Source organism: Vipera ursinii (assembly GCF_947247035.1).
Source record: "Vipera ursinii genome assembly, chromosome: 1".
NCBI classification, from domain to species: Eukaryota; Metazoa; Chordata; class Lepidosauria; order Squamata; family Viperidae; genus Vipera; species Vipera ursinii.
The window spans coordinates 32,802,914-32,821,328 of NC_139512.1; the positions used below are offsets into that span (position 1 = coordinate 32,802,914).

Consider the following 18,415-nt stretch of genomic DNA (forward strand, 5'->3'; position numbering starts at 1 on the left):
ATGGTATAGTGTTTCCTGCCTGAGCAGGGGGTTGGACTAGATGACCTCCAAGGTCCCTTCCAACATTATATTATTATTATTATTATTATTATTATTATTATTATTATTATTATTATTATTATTATTATTATTATTATTATTATTCATCGCACAATCAGCCAGATGTTCAGACTGGATTTGGCATTTTTGTCTACCTATCGAGTCCTTACCCAGGACCTGGGATAGGCAGATATGGATGTTTGATGGTATTACAGATATCGTTGCAGGTTGGAAGCAGTTCCTAGTAAGGCCTTTTGCAATTGACTAATAGTGAATTTGTCAATGCCAATGGTGTTCAAATGGTGCTCCACTTGTTTTGGGATTGCACCCAAAGTGCCTATTACTGTTGGTATTACCCTTGCTTGCCTTTGCCACAGTCTTTCTATTTCTATTTGTAGGTCTTTGTATTTTGTTATCTTCTCCAGTTCTTTCTTGTCTATTCTGCTATCTCCAGGCACTGCCACATCCACTATCCAGACTTGTCTTTCTTATCGACAATTGTTAAGTCTGGGGTGTTATGTTGCAGGTGCTTGTCTGTTTGAATTCTGAAGTCCCAGAGCAGTTTAACTTTATCATTTTCTATGACTTTGTCTATTTTATGATCCCACCAGTTCTTGCTTACAGGCAAATGATATTTTTTGCAGATCTTCCAATGCACCATTGTTGCTACTTTGTCATGCCGCTGCTTGTAGTCAGTCTGTGCGATCTTCTTGCAGCAGCTTACCAGGTGGTCCACTGTTTCTTCAGCTTCTTTGCATAGGCGGCACTTACTGTCTGTTGCTGTCTTCTCAATTTTGACTTTGTATGCATTTGTCCTTAAGGCTTGGTCTTGTGCAGCCAGAATTAGTCCCTCGGTCTCTTTCTTCAACTTTCCTACTCTTAGCCATTGCCAGGTCTTGTTATTATCTGCTTTCCCAGCTATTTTCTTTTAATGTACTGGCCATGTAGTGCTTTGTCTTCCCATGCTTCTCTTCTTCATTTGGTGTTTCTTGTAGGCCAGTTTGGTCTCTCCAGTAGTCAGTAAGCCTTCCTGATATACTAATTTCAGTGCATCTTCATCATTGTCCTTCAGATATTCTTCCAAAGCCATTTTTTCTTCTTCAACCATCTGATGTACTTGCAGCATTCCACGTCCACCTATTTGCCTTGGTAGATAGAGCTCGTCAACGTCACTGCGTGGATGAAGGGCATGATTCATTGTCATTATTTTTCTGGTCTTCTTATCCATTGCTTTTAGTTCTGTTTGTGTCCAGTCCACTATTACAGCTGTGTATCTAATGCCTGGAATTGCCCAGGAGATGATTGCCTTCACGATATTTCCTCCATTGAGTTTGGATTTTAAGATCTTTTTCACTCTCTTAATGTATTCACCTCTAATCTTTTTGTTGACTTCAGTGTGCTTGATGTTGTCAGCTTGAAGGATACCCAAGTATTTGTAGTAATCTTCCTCATCCAAACTCTTAATGTTATTTTCATGGGGCATCTTTTTTCCTTCAGTTTTCACTATTTTTCCTTGTTTGAGAATAAGTGTGGCACATTTGTCCGAGCCAAACTCCATTGCAATATCTTGGCTATATATACGGACAGTGTTCAGCAGTGATTCTATTTCAGATGATATTTTTCCATACAGCCAGATCATCCATGTAAAGGAGGTGGGATAGTCTGGCAGATATTTTTGATGTTTGATAGCCATGTCCTGAGTTATTCAGTATTGTTAACAGAGGAAACAGTGCAATAACAAATACTAGTGGTGACAATGAATCTTTTTGAAATATTCCTCTCTTGATATTAACCTCTCCCAGTCTTTCACCATTGACCTGCAACTGTGTCTTCCATTGTGCCATTGCACAAATTTTCTGATGTTTCTACTGACTCCTGTTATTTCTAGACACTTGATTATCCAGTCATGTGGCAGAGAGTCAAATGCCTTTTTGTAGTCAATCCATGCCACATTCAGGTTGGTCTTCTTTTTCTTGCACTTTTCCAAGATCATTTTGTCTGTTAGGAGTTGATCTTTTGTTCCTCTGCTTAGAGAGGGCTGTAAAGCTGGGGTCCCCAACCCCCAGTCAGTGGACCAGTACCGGGCCATAGCAAGCAAAGCCCCATCCATGAGATGCAGGCAGCACACAAAACCACACACCTTCTGGTCCATGGAAAAACCTATTTCCACGGAACTGGTCCCTGGTGCCCAAAAGGTTGTAAAGCACTATTAAGTGCTATATAATACTAAGTGCTATTGCTATTTTTTTTTATCCCATTTATATCCCGCCCTTCTCCGAAGACTCAGGGCGGCTTACAATCTAAGCACAAATCAATGTGCTTAGCAATAGCCTTCATTCTATGTATATGCCTGCTTATTAGGGCTTTTGAGATCCAGCAAAAATTAAAATAAATAAAAAATAAAATAATTTTTTGAAGTAATACATTAATAAAAAATCAGAAAACGAAGAACTCAAAGGGCAGACTTGATGGACCACTAGATCTTTTTCTGCCATCAGTTTTCTATGTTTCTATAACATAGATTAATACCATGGACAACATAGTCATTACTGATAATTCTGGAAGTGGAAGTCCAGTCATCTGGAGGCCAGCTAAGTTTAAGAAGCCAGCCATGGCTGGTGTCTGTTAAAAGAAGTACAGTTTGTGATCTACCAATTAAAACATAGCCCATCGTTTCTATCACTGTCCATCAAAAGCTTTGTCATAGGACTTTGTTGCCTACCTAGGCTTGGAAAACCAAGTAGATGTAAACACCTTGCAAGATACCATACCTGATGGTGGCTTAGTAGCTGACTCACTTTTTCCAGGAACTCTTGCATACCTTCCCACCTTAAATCCTCCCAACAAGTACATTAAATCTTGATGGGCAATTCAGTTGTTTACAGCTGAAAACTATCTCCCAGATAGTGAAGATATTATCCTTCTGAATTGGTGAAAAACCTTGATAAGCAAAGTAGAGATTTTACATGCAGGGAAAGTAATTCCACCTGGAGCACATTCATGCAATGAGTCTGCCTGCCTATATCTTTTTATGCATTTCCTATAAAACCTAGTACAGATTCAGACTATAAAAATATACTCCATATTTTATTTTATGAGAAAGATAATCTGGTATAAGAGGCATGGTCAAAGTTCTGTCAGAAGCCTATTTTTTTCCTAACAGCTATAATCATAAATGAACAGCATTTTAAAATATTCTTATGTTTTCACATTTTATTCAGAGAAGCAACCCAGAGATGAAAAGGTCAAGGCTCACCTTCTTTTTTCCTAAGTATGGAAACAGGGATGTCAGTTAAATCTGATCTCTGGTCAAATATGTTATTGCAGAGTCATTTTTTAAATGGATACTTATGTTCCTGCTATATACTTTCTTTCCTAAAACATTAAATCTGGTTTGGCAGTTGAGATGAGAACAACTGTGAGTCAGCTCACATGACACCTTAGCAATGCGATATATTAAGGAGTCCTGTGAGTCCCCTGGACTGCAAGGCGATCAAACCGGTCAGTCCTAGAGGAGATCAACCCTGACTGCTCTTTAGAAGGCCAGATCCCGAAGTTGAAACTCAAATACTTTGGCCACCTAATGAGAAGGAAGGACTCACTGGAGAAGAGCCTAATGCTGGGAAAGATTGAGGGCAATAGAAGAAGGGGACGACAGAGAATAAGGTAGCTGGATGGAGTCACTGAAGCAGTAGGCGTGACCTTAAATGGACTCCAGAAGATGGTAGAGGACAGGAAGGCCCAGACGAACATTGTCCATGGGGTTGCGATGGGTCGGACATGACTTCGCAACTAACAACAACAATATTAAGGAGGTCACAAATTTAAATTCTGTCCAAAGATTTTTTCAATACTTGTCTTTCACAAATGGAATCTATAGATATGCAAAATATATAGGGATAGCCAAATGATGCTTTGGGTCCCAAAACACCTCATTAGAGCATTTCAAAAAAAATTTCCTCACACACATTGCAGAAATACCATTTGCAGAATTACCTCTGAATATTCCCTACCGTTTTTTTAAAAAGAAAGATATCTACCATTAATGCTTAATGATGGGAAATAGGATTACTATAGTATTATTCTTCTGATCTCTGAACCAAACTTTACTGGAAAAGCAGACAAATATGGTGCAATTATTAATGACAAAGTTCCCCTTTGAAATAATAGTGGAGAATTCCTCCTTTTCCCAGAGGAATTAGGTGGCATGGTCCTTCCAATGTGGTTGGGCCCAAATAGGACAGAGAATTTCAAAAGCTGTGACTGCAAGGCATCTAAAAATTACAGAAATTGAAGCATAAATTTAGAAAGCACCAGATTGCAGAAGTCAGTCTATGGAAGTGTTTGGCTATAAAAGCCACTATAAAAATTGTAAACCAAAATTATTTTTAATGTGAAATCAGGAGAAATTATTAAATGTACAACATATAAACATATTAAATGTATTTAAGTAAATGTATATTGAAGTTAATTACACTAAAGTTAGTGATCCTGCTTAGTCCAAAAGGAAGAATTTGAAAGATAAAAAAAACTTATATAGAGATAAGAATCCAATATAAGATCCAACTTTCCTCACCTTTGCAAACTAAATTTCCAACCTTAGTTATAATAAACGTGTACAGAGATAATACTTGTGCATATGCACCTGCTAGATATAATCCTTCAGGGACCAGAAGGGTGAAGTCACCCAGATATATACAAACACAGAGAGACACAGTAAACTACTGATTCAAATTAATTAAGTACTCCATTTGATAAAATTGATTCCCCCATCTGTACATACCAACTGTTCTCTCACAGATAAATAATTCTCAGAAACAGGAATGTGTATGAACATGCACACACATTGCCCTTCCAGCAGCCAAGGGCATCCATGTAGAGGAATGAGAGAAGATTTCAAGATGGTGACCTCAACTGCATGACTAAGACCCACATCTTTTCACAAATAATGCTCAAATGGTGCACATAAATAGGGGTGTGCTTCAATTACATGATTATGACTGCCATCTTGGTGTTGCTGACCTTTCCCTGCAGATACCCCTACTTTTTGTCTGTTTTGACAAAAGCAACAAGCACTTATAGATACTAATGCAGTGAACAATATATTGACCACATGACCTGAATCCATACATGGTAAGAACTCTTAACCAATCACATTTAGCATGTTATATGATTGAAACTGATAGATTTTGACTTAATTATGTTTTTTTATGAAAGTATAGTCAGATACTGTATAGGCGATTTTGGGGGCTACTCCTATATATGTATTCAAGTGAAATAGCCACATTTTAACATACGTTTAACATATTTGCCAGGTTATCCCACCTTCCTTACATAGACAAACTGAACTGTATGGAAAAATACCATGTGAGATAGAATCACTGCTCAAAATTTTCTGTATACAGAACCAAGATATCGCAATGGAGTTTGGACTGGACAAATATGTCGCCCTTCCTATCAACAGGAGTAAAATAGTGAAAACTGAATGAATATTGATGCTCTTTAGAATAACATCAAAAATATGGATAAGTAATATCACTACAAATTCCTGGGCATACTTCAAACTGACAACATCACGCATACCAAAGATGGTTAGAAGTGAATACATCATGACAGTGAAGAGATCTTAGTACAAACTCAGTGGAGGAAATTTCATCAAGGCAACATTTTGGCAATTCCAATTATTAGATAGACAGCTGGAAGAGTGGACTAGACTCAAGCAAAATTAAAAGTCTGGATAGGGAGACCAGAAAAATAATCACAAGTCATGCCCTTCATCCATGCAGCAATTTGACAGACTAAGAAAAACAGGTGACCATGGAATTTGCAAGTACAGATAAAAGGGCATTAGAAGAATATCTGCACGATTTTCAGTTCTTCAGTCTTAAATTTTAAGGTTACCATCGGCATTGACAAAAGCAACATAAATCTATTGCAAAAATCCCCTGTTTTCAATTTGGCCTACAAGAACGACCAAATGAAGAACTGAAAAGATATGACAAGGCAAAATATTACACAGCCAATAGTAGGTAAAGCAGAAAACAACAAGGCCTTGCAATAGTTAAGAGAAGGACAGTTGAAGAAACAGATAAAGAGCTAATTTGGGCAGTAAAAAACCAGACCTTAAGAACATATAAAGCCAGAAATGAGAAGACAGCAACAGACAGTGAATGCCACCTCTGCAAAGAAGCTGAAAAAACAGTGGGCCACCTAGCTTGCTGCTGTAAGAACATCACATGAACTTACTACAAACAACAGCATAACAAAGTAACAACAATGGTGCATTGGAACATCTGCAAGAAATATCATTTGTTTGCAGATGTGGGACTAAGGTAAAGTAATAGAAAATGAAGACGCTAAAGTGCTGTGTAATTTTAGAATTCAGTCAAACAAGCATCTGCTACATAACATTCCAGAGTTAAACATTATTGATAACAAAGAAAAAAGTCCAGATAGTGGATGTTGCAATACCTGGAGACAGCAGGAGAAAAGAGAAAGAAATGGAGAAAATCACAAAATACTAAAATCTGCAAACAGAAGTAGAATGACTGTGGCAAAAGAAAAGAAAGGTAGTATCAAAGCAAGGTACAATTCCAAAGCTACAGGAGCACAGTTTGAACACCATCAGCATCAATTGCAGAAGGCAGCTTTATCTAGAACAGCTTACTTCCTGAAGTGATACCTTTTACACCATCCAACTATAACATCTACCTATCCCAGGTCCTTGGGAAGAACTTGATAGGAAGATAAAAATGCCAAAACCAGTCTGAAATTCTGGCTGACTGTGCAACGAACCATAATAAATAAAAGCCTTCACGGAGAAATGAAACAATGATTTGGTTAGAAAAGCAATCTAAGCAAACAAAATGTCTCAATAAAATTTTTTTATGCAGTTATTGTTTTTCTGATTGTTGAATGCAGCCCCAAAGCACTTTGCTGTCATCTGTGACTAACCTGTTAAACTGGATTTTCCCATGCAGAAAAGGCTAAGTGGATTAATCTATTTCCTAAATAATATAAAGGTTTTTTTAAGCCACTCCTCTTAATAATCTTGACAACTAAACAAGATTTTACAAAGCAGATTTCAAGCCTCTCATTCTTGGGAATTAATACTACATTAATTGGCTTTATGGAATTGCTGTTTGGAAAGCACAAAACAGAAGTAGTCTTATATTCAAAGATTATGTCACTCCTATGCCGCAGTATTATTATTATTATTATTATTATTAATTTTATTTGTATACCGCCCTTCTCCCGAAGTACTCAGGGCGGTGAACAGGGCAATACATGTTAAAAGACAAAATACAAAAATTAAAAGAGATTAAACAAATGCCCACAACTCTTACAATAGATTAAAACACATTAAAATAATAAAAACCCAACCCCATCCCATCAGGACAGGCCAGCTTGTTCGAAGAGATACGTCTTTAGATCGCGCCGGAAGGAGCGCAGATCGGGCGCCATCCGGAGCTCAACCGGAAGACGGTTCCATAAATCCGGCGCACCCACAGAGAACGCCCTCCCCCTGGGGGCCACCAGTCGGCATTCTTTGACCGGTGGCACCCTGAGGAGAACCTCTCTGTGGGAGCGTACTGGGCGGAGGGAAGTTGATGCCGGCCGCAGGTGCTCCCCAAGGTATTCTGGACCCATGCCATGTAGGGCTTTGTAGGTCAATACCAGCACCTTGAACCTCACCCAGAAGACAACTGGAAGCCAATGCAGCTCACGGAGCAGAGGTGTAACATGGGAGTATCGGGAGACTCCCAACACAACTCTCGTGGCTGCATTCTGTACCAGTTGGAGCCTCCGAGTGGTCTTCAAGGGCAGCCCCATGTAGAGAGCGTTGCAGTAGTCTAAACAAGAGGTCACGAGCGCATGAGTGACCGTACGCAGGGCATCCCGGTCTAGATAGGGCCGCAACTGGCGCACCAGGCGAACCTGGGCAAAGGCCCCCCTAGTCACAGCCACTATGTGATCTTCCAAAGTAAGCCGTGAATCTAGGAGGACTCCCAAGTTGCGAGCCCTATCTACGGGGGGTAATAGCTCACCCCCCCATATTCTGAATATCCCAGGATGCCGGTATGCACAGCCACTCAGTCTTGTCGGGGTTGAGTTGAAGTCTGTTCCTCCCCATCCAGACCCGAACCGCTTCCAGGCAACGGGACATCACGTCGAGGGCATCACTGGGGTGGTTTGGGGTCGAAATAAAAAGCTGGGTATCATCAGCGTACTGATGATACCCAACTCCAAAACCACGAATGATCTCACCCAGCGGTTTCATGTAGATGTTGAACAGGAGAGGCGAGAGGACCGACCCCTGAGGGACTCCACAAGCGAGAGGCCTCGAGGTCGACCTCTGCACCCCTGCCAACACCGACTGCGAATGTCCCAGGAGATAGGAGGAGAACCACTGAAAAACTGTGCCTCCCACTCCCAATCCCCTGAGACGCCGCAGCAGGATACCATGGTCGATGGTATTGAACGCCGCTGAGAGGTCTAATAGGACTAGGACAGAGGAATGTCCCCTGTCCCGGGCCCTCCAGAGATCATTCACCAGAGCGACCAATGCCGTCTCCATGCTGTACCCGGGCCTGAAACCCGATTGGTACGGGTCTAGATAATCTGCTTCATCCAGGACCAGAGGGAGCTGATGCGCCACCACACTCTCAACAACCTTCGCAAGAAAGCGAAGGTTGGAGACCGGACGAAGGTTATTTAACACAGCTGGGTCCAAGGCAGGCTTCTTGAGGAGAGGTCTCACCACCACCTCCTTCTAGACGGCGGGGAAACTGCCCTCACTCAAAGAGGCAGATATAACCGCCTGGAACCAGCCTCGTGTCCCCTCCCGAGCCTCATAAACCAGCCAGGAAGGGCACGGGTCCAATAAACATGTGGTGGAGCTCAACCTCCCCATAATCCTGTCCACTTCCTCTGGAGTCACAGAATCAAACTCCTCCCAGATAATATCGACAAGACCGCCCGTGTCCTGATCATCAGACTCTGCCCAGTCGGAGTCCAGACCGGTCCGAATCCGAGCGATTTTGTCCGACAGATGTTGACTAAACTCCTCGGCACGACCCTGCAAGGGTTCCTCACTCACCTCCTGATTAAGGAGGGAGCGGGTTACCCTAAACAGGGCGGCCGGACGGTATTTTTGAAAGTTAACAGTAGCTAACTAGCTTTTCTCTAAGTTCTTTTTTTTAATCTTCAGCAACTTGGTCATCTAAGCCAGAGATGGCAGAAGGTAACTGGGATCATATATCATTTTGCAATAGTTCAGACCAAGAATTTTTGACTAGTTTAATAGAAGGTAAAAATGAGTTCTCTTCTTTGGTAGTCCAAATACTGTACAAATTAATTACCTCTAAATATCCTTTTTAGTAGGATTTGGTTGAATTTCTATGGAGATTCTTTGGTTAAATTAATTCTGCTTCCCAATGAATTTGTTGCTCTTGAATACAACTTTGTGTAGGCTTAGAAACCAATTTTAGAAATAATTGTTCCAGACTACATATAATGAGCCAATACAGACTTCCTCTGGTAAAACATGGGCAGATTTTGGAAACTGCTAGATTAGAAGTAAAATATGTGTTTCTGTGAGCAGAATATCAACTGAGCGACACTTGGAAGTTTCCCTGTATTTCAAATTCCCTCAGCTGTGAAGTCAAGGAAATAAGTGGAAGAACTACTCAATAACTCCTTATCTGCTGCGCTGATCAGTCTTCTTTTAGCACACTGTGCAACCAATCACCTCATAGCATTAACTTAACTGTAACCCACTTGCAAAATACTTGTTTGTCCTTGGGATTTTGATTATCAATATCACATATGGCAAGTTTAAAAAAGGCTGATGCATGACGCATAATAAGGTAAGGAAAAAAATTAGGTCAATGAGCACATCAGGAATTTTGACAGCACTCTTTTACAAATATTCACAGAAAACGGCTGTCACGAGAAGGGTCATAAGCAGACAGAGAAGTAACCTTTTGAACCTAGCTTTGTTTACAAGATGTGTGTGTGTTGGTAATGCACTTCTTCTTTTAGTGGGCAATGATCTGGTATAAGATAGAGGAGCAAGGAAACAGTGACGAACACTGGGTATACTGATGCTAATGAATAAGATTTAGCCATGCAGTAGATATTGGAGATTTGCAAACTATAGGTGGATGCTGCTTTAATTTTTGTCTCAAGCAGCAAAAAGTCTGGAATCAAAGCAGTACATATATTAATGCAGCGATTTTCAAATTTGACAACTTAAAAATGTATGGACCTCAACTCCCAGCATTCCCCACCATCCCTCCAACTCTTAAATGTGCAAATTTAATAACTCACTCAGTTGTTTTGTTACCAATATTCTCTTGCATGCACAATTGCCTGATCTAATGTAATCATTCAGAACCAGATATATGAGGATGTCATTACTCTAATTCAGAGTGTAAGTCTCACTTTCTGTTATTACTATTAGTTAGCCATTTTAAAAATGAGAAACTACTGCCTCCTTCTATAATAGCTCCCCCTTAACGGTCTCATGGATCCAGGTGGTCACTTCTCCACCTTTACAGGAAAGGTGGTCAGAGATCCAATCTACACATGTCAGAGGACAATCTAACCCCTTCCATGGAGGTCATGGGCCAAAAGGAATCTCAGATAAAAGTCTTCTTGACTATTAAGAGTCAATATTTTAGCAAATCTGAGCAACTTTGCCAGCAAAAATGCTGTGTAATAAGTGGATCACAGTGGTTGGGTGGGAGATACAAAGTCACTGGATAACACCTCACCAACACAGTAACAGAGAAGTCAGCCAGGTTTTCCTCCTGCATCACATAGTGTAGGCCAGGGGTAGGCAACCTTGGCTCTTTTATGACTCATGGACTTCAACTCCCAGAATTCTGGGAGTTGAAGTCCAAGAGTCATAAAACAGCCAAGGTTGCCTACCCCTGGTGTAGGCTCAAGCATAAGCATGTACCTGTGCTTGATTGGATTCATTTTTAGTCTTCTTCCACCAGGGCTCCAGGCATTGTTTCAGGTGTTTCATTTTACAGTACCCCTCAATAAACCATTACGTCAATCTGAACTGTCACCCAGAAAAAACGCTGTATAGAGACAAAAGAGTCCAGTGCCTAACTTGCTTCAAGTTGTCAAGTTCTGAACCAGATCACCTACTAAGGAACCAGTAAACTCCCCAAGAACTCCAAGCTGATCTTGCTGTCCCATGGAAGTCATCAGTGACTTTTCCTCGAAACTAAAACAATTTGGGATCTGAACATGACAATAGGGTAGCTTATAAAATAAATATGTCAGTGAATCAGTAAAATGAGAATTAAGAAATTCCTTTAGAATGTTAATATATGAACACGGCAATTGCTACCATTTTATTTATTTTATATAATTTCAAGTAAGTCTTAATTCCTGGCAACTGCCTGAACAAATCCTTGCTGTTTTCTTGTTAAGATTTTCAGAAGTAGTTTGTCACTGTCTTCTTCCTAAAGCTGAGAAAGAGTGACTGATCCAAGGTCAACCAGCTGGCTTTCTACCTAAAGCAGGACTAGAATTCAGAGTCTTCTGATTTCTAACCCACTGCCTTTAACTGCTGCACCAAACTGGCTCAGTATCACAATTTTATTATTTACTATTAAAATAAGATTCTGCCCTTTTTCAGATTGTTTGATTGATAGGAAGTTGGAAAGAATTCTGTCTCGGGCAAAATAAAGTTCAACCAGAAAAATATGAAACAATAGAAAATGTCAGATGAAGAATGAGAAAACAAATTATATTGGTGTTTAATGCTGAATCCAGAGCATTATTTCTAATTCCTATAATTCTTCCACTATTGACAGGAAGATCTGAGTCCACAGAAACTGTTTCATTTAAAGTTCTGCAAAACTCATTATTTGTTAGGACTGAACAGGATGAAGATACAGCATTTCGTTTTTCTTTGCCAGCTATTGCACAGGAATGAACTATATTTATTTGCCCTAGTTTCTGGATTACTACAGATCTGTTACCGATTTAGAGGATCAGTAAATTTCTGTATACAGTGACTCTCCTGGCATATCCGCCAAAACATTTGAAATGCTCCTAGCTCTCTTCTCTGATCTCAAAGTTTTGCCACTGTCTGGGAGAGAATTCTCTTACACCTCCAAATAACTGAGCAGTGATTAAATGTATGCCAAAACCTCTGGGAAGGCATATCAGGGGTCATAAAAGAGCAGTCTTACTCATAAAAACCAATATTTGAAATTTTAAAAAAAAATCACACATTCAGCTGTTAGTTACCAAATGTACAGTTCTTCAATGGAGTTAAATCAGTTGATGGAGATATATATTTGCTTAGCTCAGAGTTATACTTGCCTGCAGAGTTCTGTCCCAACATTCATAAGTTCTTGGCTGGAAAGGTGAGCTCCAGTTTTGCGGAGTAACTCAATCACTTTGTGATTCCTTTAGAAAAGAGGGGAAGGAAAAAGTTTTATTCTCCATCCTATTTGTGCTTTAATAAGAGCATCTACACCACCTTCAATCCTTTGATAAGCAGGATTTCCCACGCTGGATTTCCTTCACAATGGGACCCTGCAAATCACATCTAACTAAATATAACTAAAGGGAAAACTAAGGGGAAAAAATTGAAAACTGTGCTGGGATGGCACCTTCTTGGATTTCTGAAGATCATGGTGACTAATGGCTGTTTCCCCAGCCACCTGGACCAGAAGATCAGGTGAGCACTGTTGTGTTGTGATTTTTATGACTGGGATGTATTGTTTACTTATAACTACTGTTTATTTATAACTATTGTTTCTTATAACTATAGGCAACTATTGTTGCTTATAACTATTGTTTTAATCTTTGTTGGCTGCCCTGTTATGACATTAGGAGCCATATAAATCTATATAAAGAAAATAAGAATTCTGGGGGTTGCAGCTCCAGTACCACTGGGAGGTTGATTTACATCCATGCCTCCATGTTAAACTACCACAACCCAACTGAGAATTTTCAACTCAAAATATCCAGGTTTCAATCACCATTAATCTAAAAACAGCATCAAAGTTGCTCACAGAGATACATGACTAGTGCAAACCCAAAACACTTTGTTGAAAGATTATGTGGTATTTAATACCATATTTCCACATATCATCAAGAGCAATCCTTCAAAAGATTTTATAGTCCAAACAGGGAATCAAGTCCTGTTTTCTTGTATCACCTAGACTTTAGTAGTTTTGCAGCCTTTATTCTTCTGGCTAATTCTGTTATGCACTAAAGTCATCTTCATTTTTACCTTCACAGTCTGCCTTATTACACACATCACCATTTCTTCCAACTGTACCTTGTTCTCAATTATTTGTTACAGCCTCCCCTTCGAGCTCTGCAATGCTTTGGATGCAATTCCCAAAAGATGTACAATCGTAGCACCTGTCTGCAAAGCAACCACATCTTTTCCCATGGTCCTGTGGCAGTTGCAGAGATCAGGGTATGATCCCAGAAGACACGTGTGGATGTTTTAAAGGTTTGAAAACACATGCTACGTTCCCACTCTTGCATGTTGCAATATCTTTTTTGGTAGCCAGTCCAAAGCAATGGATAGTTTTAAGTCACCTCAGATGTTTTTTTTAAAAAATCACAAAAGTTAAATTAGCCCGTATAATTGATCAGTAATGTGGCAGAAAAAGCTAGATAAATTAGGAAGCCAGAGGAAGAGAAAGAAAATATAGCAGGGAGCCAACATTAACACAGTAAATATTTGTATGGAAATGCTATCATAATTCAGAGACTATTTCCATGCTCATGAATAAGACTATTTCAACTCAGCTCTTCTTTAGAAACTGCTGAAACAAAGTCATTGCTGCCTGCTTAGACTGCCATTTGTTTTCCAATGGCTCATGGGCCAAAGCATTTCAGTGCCAATCCTATTTTGAATAGGATTTGAAAGCTGGAGGACACTTCCAGCTTTTGAACTTTTTAATCAATATTAACAAAACTAAAAATAATAAATCACAAATCAAAATAGAGCATCCCTCCCCTCCCCAATTAGGCTTCATTGGATATTTTTAATTCTAAAAATTAGCAAGCATTTCATTTTGTTAAAACTACCATTTGTGGTTTGAGAACCATGCTAAGTGATCTTCCATGCATATTCCAGCTCTCTCTCTTCCACACTTTTCCACTCATCAGAGACCCTTGAAAAGCACTTCAGACACAGGTTTGGGCTTTTTCATGAGTAAGGTAATCTAGTGGCCCACTCCTAAAGGGGATATAACACCTGCATTTCTGTCTAACAGTAGGACCAAATCTCTGAAGAATGAAACAGGGATTCCTTCTGTATCTCAAGTAGATTAGAAAGCAAGATATCAGGGGTAAAAAAGTTTAAAGCACCCTCTACCTAGCTTGGGTTATTAGATATATCTCTAAGGGAGGAACTGGGTTTTTTTTTTCTTAGATTTATTGTTTCTCAATAAGCTGCACACATTCTTTTTCAAAATATTTTTACGTCTCATTTATTGTACTATTAAAATCACACTATCAAAGTAATTGCCCTTCTCCTGCAAAGCAATATTATTAAGTCCTCATTGCTCAGCACAGATGTATTATTAACTATAACAATTACAGATTACGTTTGCTTATTATCTTAAATACTTTATTGCAAATATTCCATGAGAAACAAAATATCACCTTAGATATTTTTCCCCTTTTCAGTTAGTAGGTAACTTTTCAAATGTACCATTTATATGAATAAATATTTGTGGAAATTGAAGATAACCTATGCATGAATTAGGTCATACCATTTTGGGGGGAGGGTAGAAGCGAATGAATTGTGAATCACACTAAACTGCAGGAGTCATCTTTGTGGGTTCCTAAGTACTTGGAATAAAATTCTCTGAATTTCATCCAGGTGTAAATCCTAATGAATGCCACAACTTTTTCCTGAGGAAACATCCATGTGACTTTTTACACTGTCAGTTCTAAATGCCTCAAATTGCACAAGCTCATAGGCGCCTTTCTGTACCATCAAGTTACTTTGTAATGCACCTGCATAGCTGAAGACAATGTGGAACCACTGATTACACTCCTTGAGTATCTGAAAACTCTTTTGAAGACATCAAGGGCTACAAATAACTTATTTAATATTCAAGTGAAAATCAGAAGCAGACAGACAACTCACCCAACACAGAAATGTCTAATGACTGGGTGGAATTCTTACTGAGTTGCAGATAATTACTATATACAGGTAACTCAGTGCCTTGAATAGGTAAACTGCAAGCCCTGTCTCATTCTAACACAAATGCTGGATTTTCTGAGGTAATCACAATATGTCCCATTGATTTCAGCACACGTTCTTGGCCTAGATCCTGGATTGTTTCAGATGAGAACTAGTAGGCAGGACTTTAGGCAAAATATCAACTTCAGTCTCAGCTTCTCATCTACATTATGGGAATGAACAGAAAAAATAAAGTAAAAAGTATGGGTTTAGCCCATAAATGGGAGGTTGTTGGAAGCCCCCTGGATGTTGCTCCTCAGAGCAGAATAAAAATAGAACAGAGATACTTTACATTAGTCATAGATTGATCCACTTAAGAAATGGTATCGGAAATCCTTCTCACTCACTAAGCCAGAGAATAAATCAGAAATCTTTTACATGCAAAGCTATAACCTCACCTTAAACACTCCAAAGCATTATTATACATGATAAAGATGATTATAGTTATTATGCTGTGAGCAAGTGTAAAGATTTCCTAATGCTGACAGCTGACATTCTTATTTTTACATATGTTTTTAAATGTTTTTTGTAGGCTTACTTGGAATTTGAAATGCAAGCAAATCTTTATAGGAATGAGAATAGCAAGGATATTTCCTTTCCTTCAGGAACTTAAAGACATGCAAATGTTAAACCAAGGCCTCAACATGATGGAGTTTATTTAATTCTTTAATTTTGTTCTCTGGTAAGAAATAATGAATTGACCTTTTACATAGTCTTGACAAAGTTCAAACACAGGAAGCAACAGAGCAAGAAAACTCTGCCCTTAAAAGAGCCAGAACAAAATGCCTATTTGCAGATAACTAATAGCTTTACCATTTTTCTTTGCCCAGTTAGGGTTAAGAAATCATAGAAGGCATAAATATTGTCAGATGTTTATTTTGCTTCCCCATAAAATATCCAACATTTCAAACAGGAATATTGATGTTTAAGGCCCTCACAAGCTGTTTCTATCACGCTGATGAACACAAAAAGCAATACACAGTTGTACTTTAAATCTCACAATTCCTTTTTATTACTAAAGTTTATTTATTTACTTATTTGAGAAGAAAATGTTGTGGGAAATTGAACACAAAATAAACATGCTTTATGAGTGACTGGGCACATATGTGGGGCTGCATGTTAGTATGCAAGTAATTTTCTCACATAAAATCTTAAAACTATCAGAACACTTCTGTTGAATGAAAGCAACATCTCAGTACAACATTATTTTTGCTCCAGTTGCAGTAATAATATGTAATGCTACCAGGCTTAAATAACCCCCTGCCATTTTAAGATGTGCTGCAAAGTCTTCCAGCATAAAGGAGCCTAAAGCAATCATTCCAGACTCTACAAAATGATGACTAGTAAGTCCCTTCTAACAAGAGCATAATCTTGAACCCAAATTCATTCTGTTCTACTAGTCCCCCTTTTGGCAGATTTCAAAAGTTCAAGCTCCCTCCTTATGGGAGTGGTAAAGCAAAAGAATCTGAATAACAAACTCATGTGAAATTCCTCAGGCAGCCCTGGGTGTGGTTAAAACACACACAGGCACATTGCTGTTACTTTAAAGAACATTTTGCACAGGCGTGCTGAGCAAGTGCTATCTTTGCTCAGTTGTAAGTGTTTTTCACTTGCACTAGAAACCCTTAGGAAATTCCTCTCCTGTGTTCTGGTATTTGTAGGACCTGGTTAGCCATCGTATGGTCCCAGGTCATTTGGAACAGATGCCAAATATCTTAGGAAAATACTAAGCCAAAAGTGTGAGGTACTGACCAGTTTTAGCCTTGTGGACTGGTAATGATAGAAACTGTCATCCAACAATTCTGGAACTCATCAGAAAGCTACACTACAGCAGGCATTTTTTCTGAATCCTTAAAGAAAAAGCTTTACTAGTGAGTGTTATACGATGAGCCATGGGGAAAGCTGCTATAAGCAAACATTTAGATCTATTACATCAAACTCTTTCCATAGATGTGAAGAGGCATGCGCTGCATACATATACTTAATAAAGTATAGAAATATATACTTTATATAGAAATATATATAGAAATATATACAGTATCTGCAAAGACTGGACTTTCTTGTTCAATTACTAGGATAGGGACAATGAAATAAATAGTTAAGCCAATCAGAATTAAAAGGAGAAAAAATTGTAGTTTACAGAGAGGGGCATAACATGTACAAAGTGCTAAAATCCATTAAAATGCTCAGAAAAAGTCCCTTTCTGATTTTGAGTTAACAAAAATTTGTTGCACCTGTCAAGTGATAGTTGCAGATGTTAGTCAAGCCAGGAAAAGATATGGTTACTTTAAAGAACTGCATATAGATACTATGTTCATTTGCATGCACACTCTAAAATATATTTTTGAAATTGATTTCAAAGTTATAAACAGCCCCTGATGAGTGAACTTCCATACAACAGTGTATTTGCCAAAACATCTTCCCAATAGACACTATTTTTTTTCACCACATAGAAATTAATAATAAACATATGCAGTCTCTTTACTCATTGTGTTCTTCTCTATAGCAATAGCAATACATACAATGTGTAACAAGACTGAAGAGTGAACAAGAACAGTGATTTATATTTACTGATCTTTTACTATACTATTAGAAAGTTTTCCATCTTTATTGCTTGGGCTACGGCACATGACTAAAAACATCTCTTTCATTTCCAACCATGAAAGTTGATTTGGAAAAGACAAGTTTTGTAAAGGAATAAACTGTGGCCGAGACCAGCCCTTCAGCATATAATACTTATCTGTCCCAAAACCAATATATAACAATAAAACTGGGCTTCAATTCATTCAGCTGCTTATGTCTTAAATCTTTCAGGGTGCTTGATTTAAATTGTATTTTAATAAGATACCTGAACTTGATAGCATTCATCAGTGGAGTAGCTCCTAATCTGTCTTTTGCATATACAGTTGCACCGGACTTCAACAGATGCATGACTATCTTCAAATTACCTTCACAGGATGCAACATGAAGTGGAGTACGACCATCATAATCACCAGAGCTCAGGTTTCCACCCTACAATAAAGTTGTTTAAAATGTATATGATATTGTATCTGTCTTTAATGTCTTCTTAAAATACAGTATTTAATGTACGGTATATACATATCTTTTTCTGGTTTATGACAAACAAGA

At 38.7% G+C, this 18,415-nt stretch overlaps 1 protein-coding gene across 1 annotated transcript in view; it reads right to left on the minus strand.

Moving 5' to 3' along the window:
• ASPG (asparaginase) overlaps positions 1 to 18,415 on the minus strand; it is an 87,313-nt gene that overhangs the window by 15,499 nt on the left and 53,399 nt on the right. Inside the window, exons 12-13 of the mRNA XM_083353122.1 lie at positions 18,135 to 18,298; positions 12,391 to 12,477 (exon numbers count right to left, since the gene is read on the minus strand). Of these exons, the coding sequence (XP_083209248.1) occupies positions 12,391 to 12,477; positions 18,135 to 18,298 (251 nt within the window). The remainder of the gene's footprint in view (positions 1 to 12,390; positions 12,478 to 18,134; positions 18,299 to 18,415) is intronic.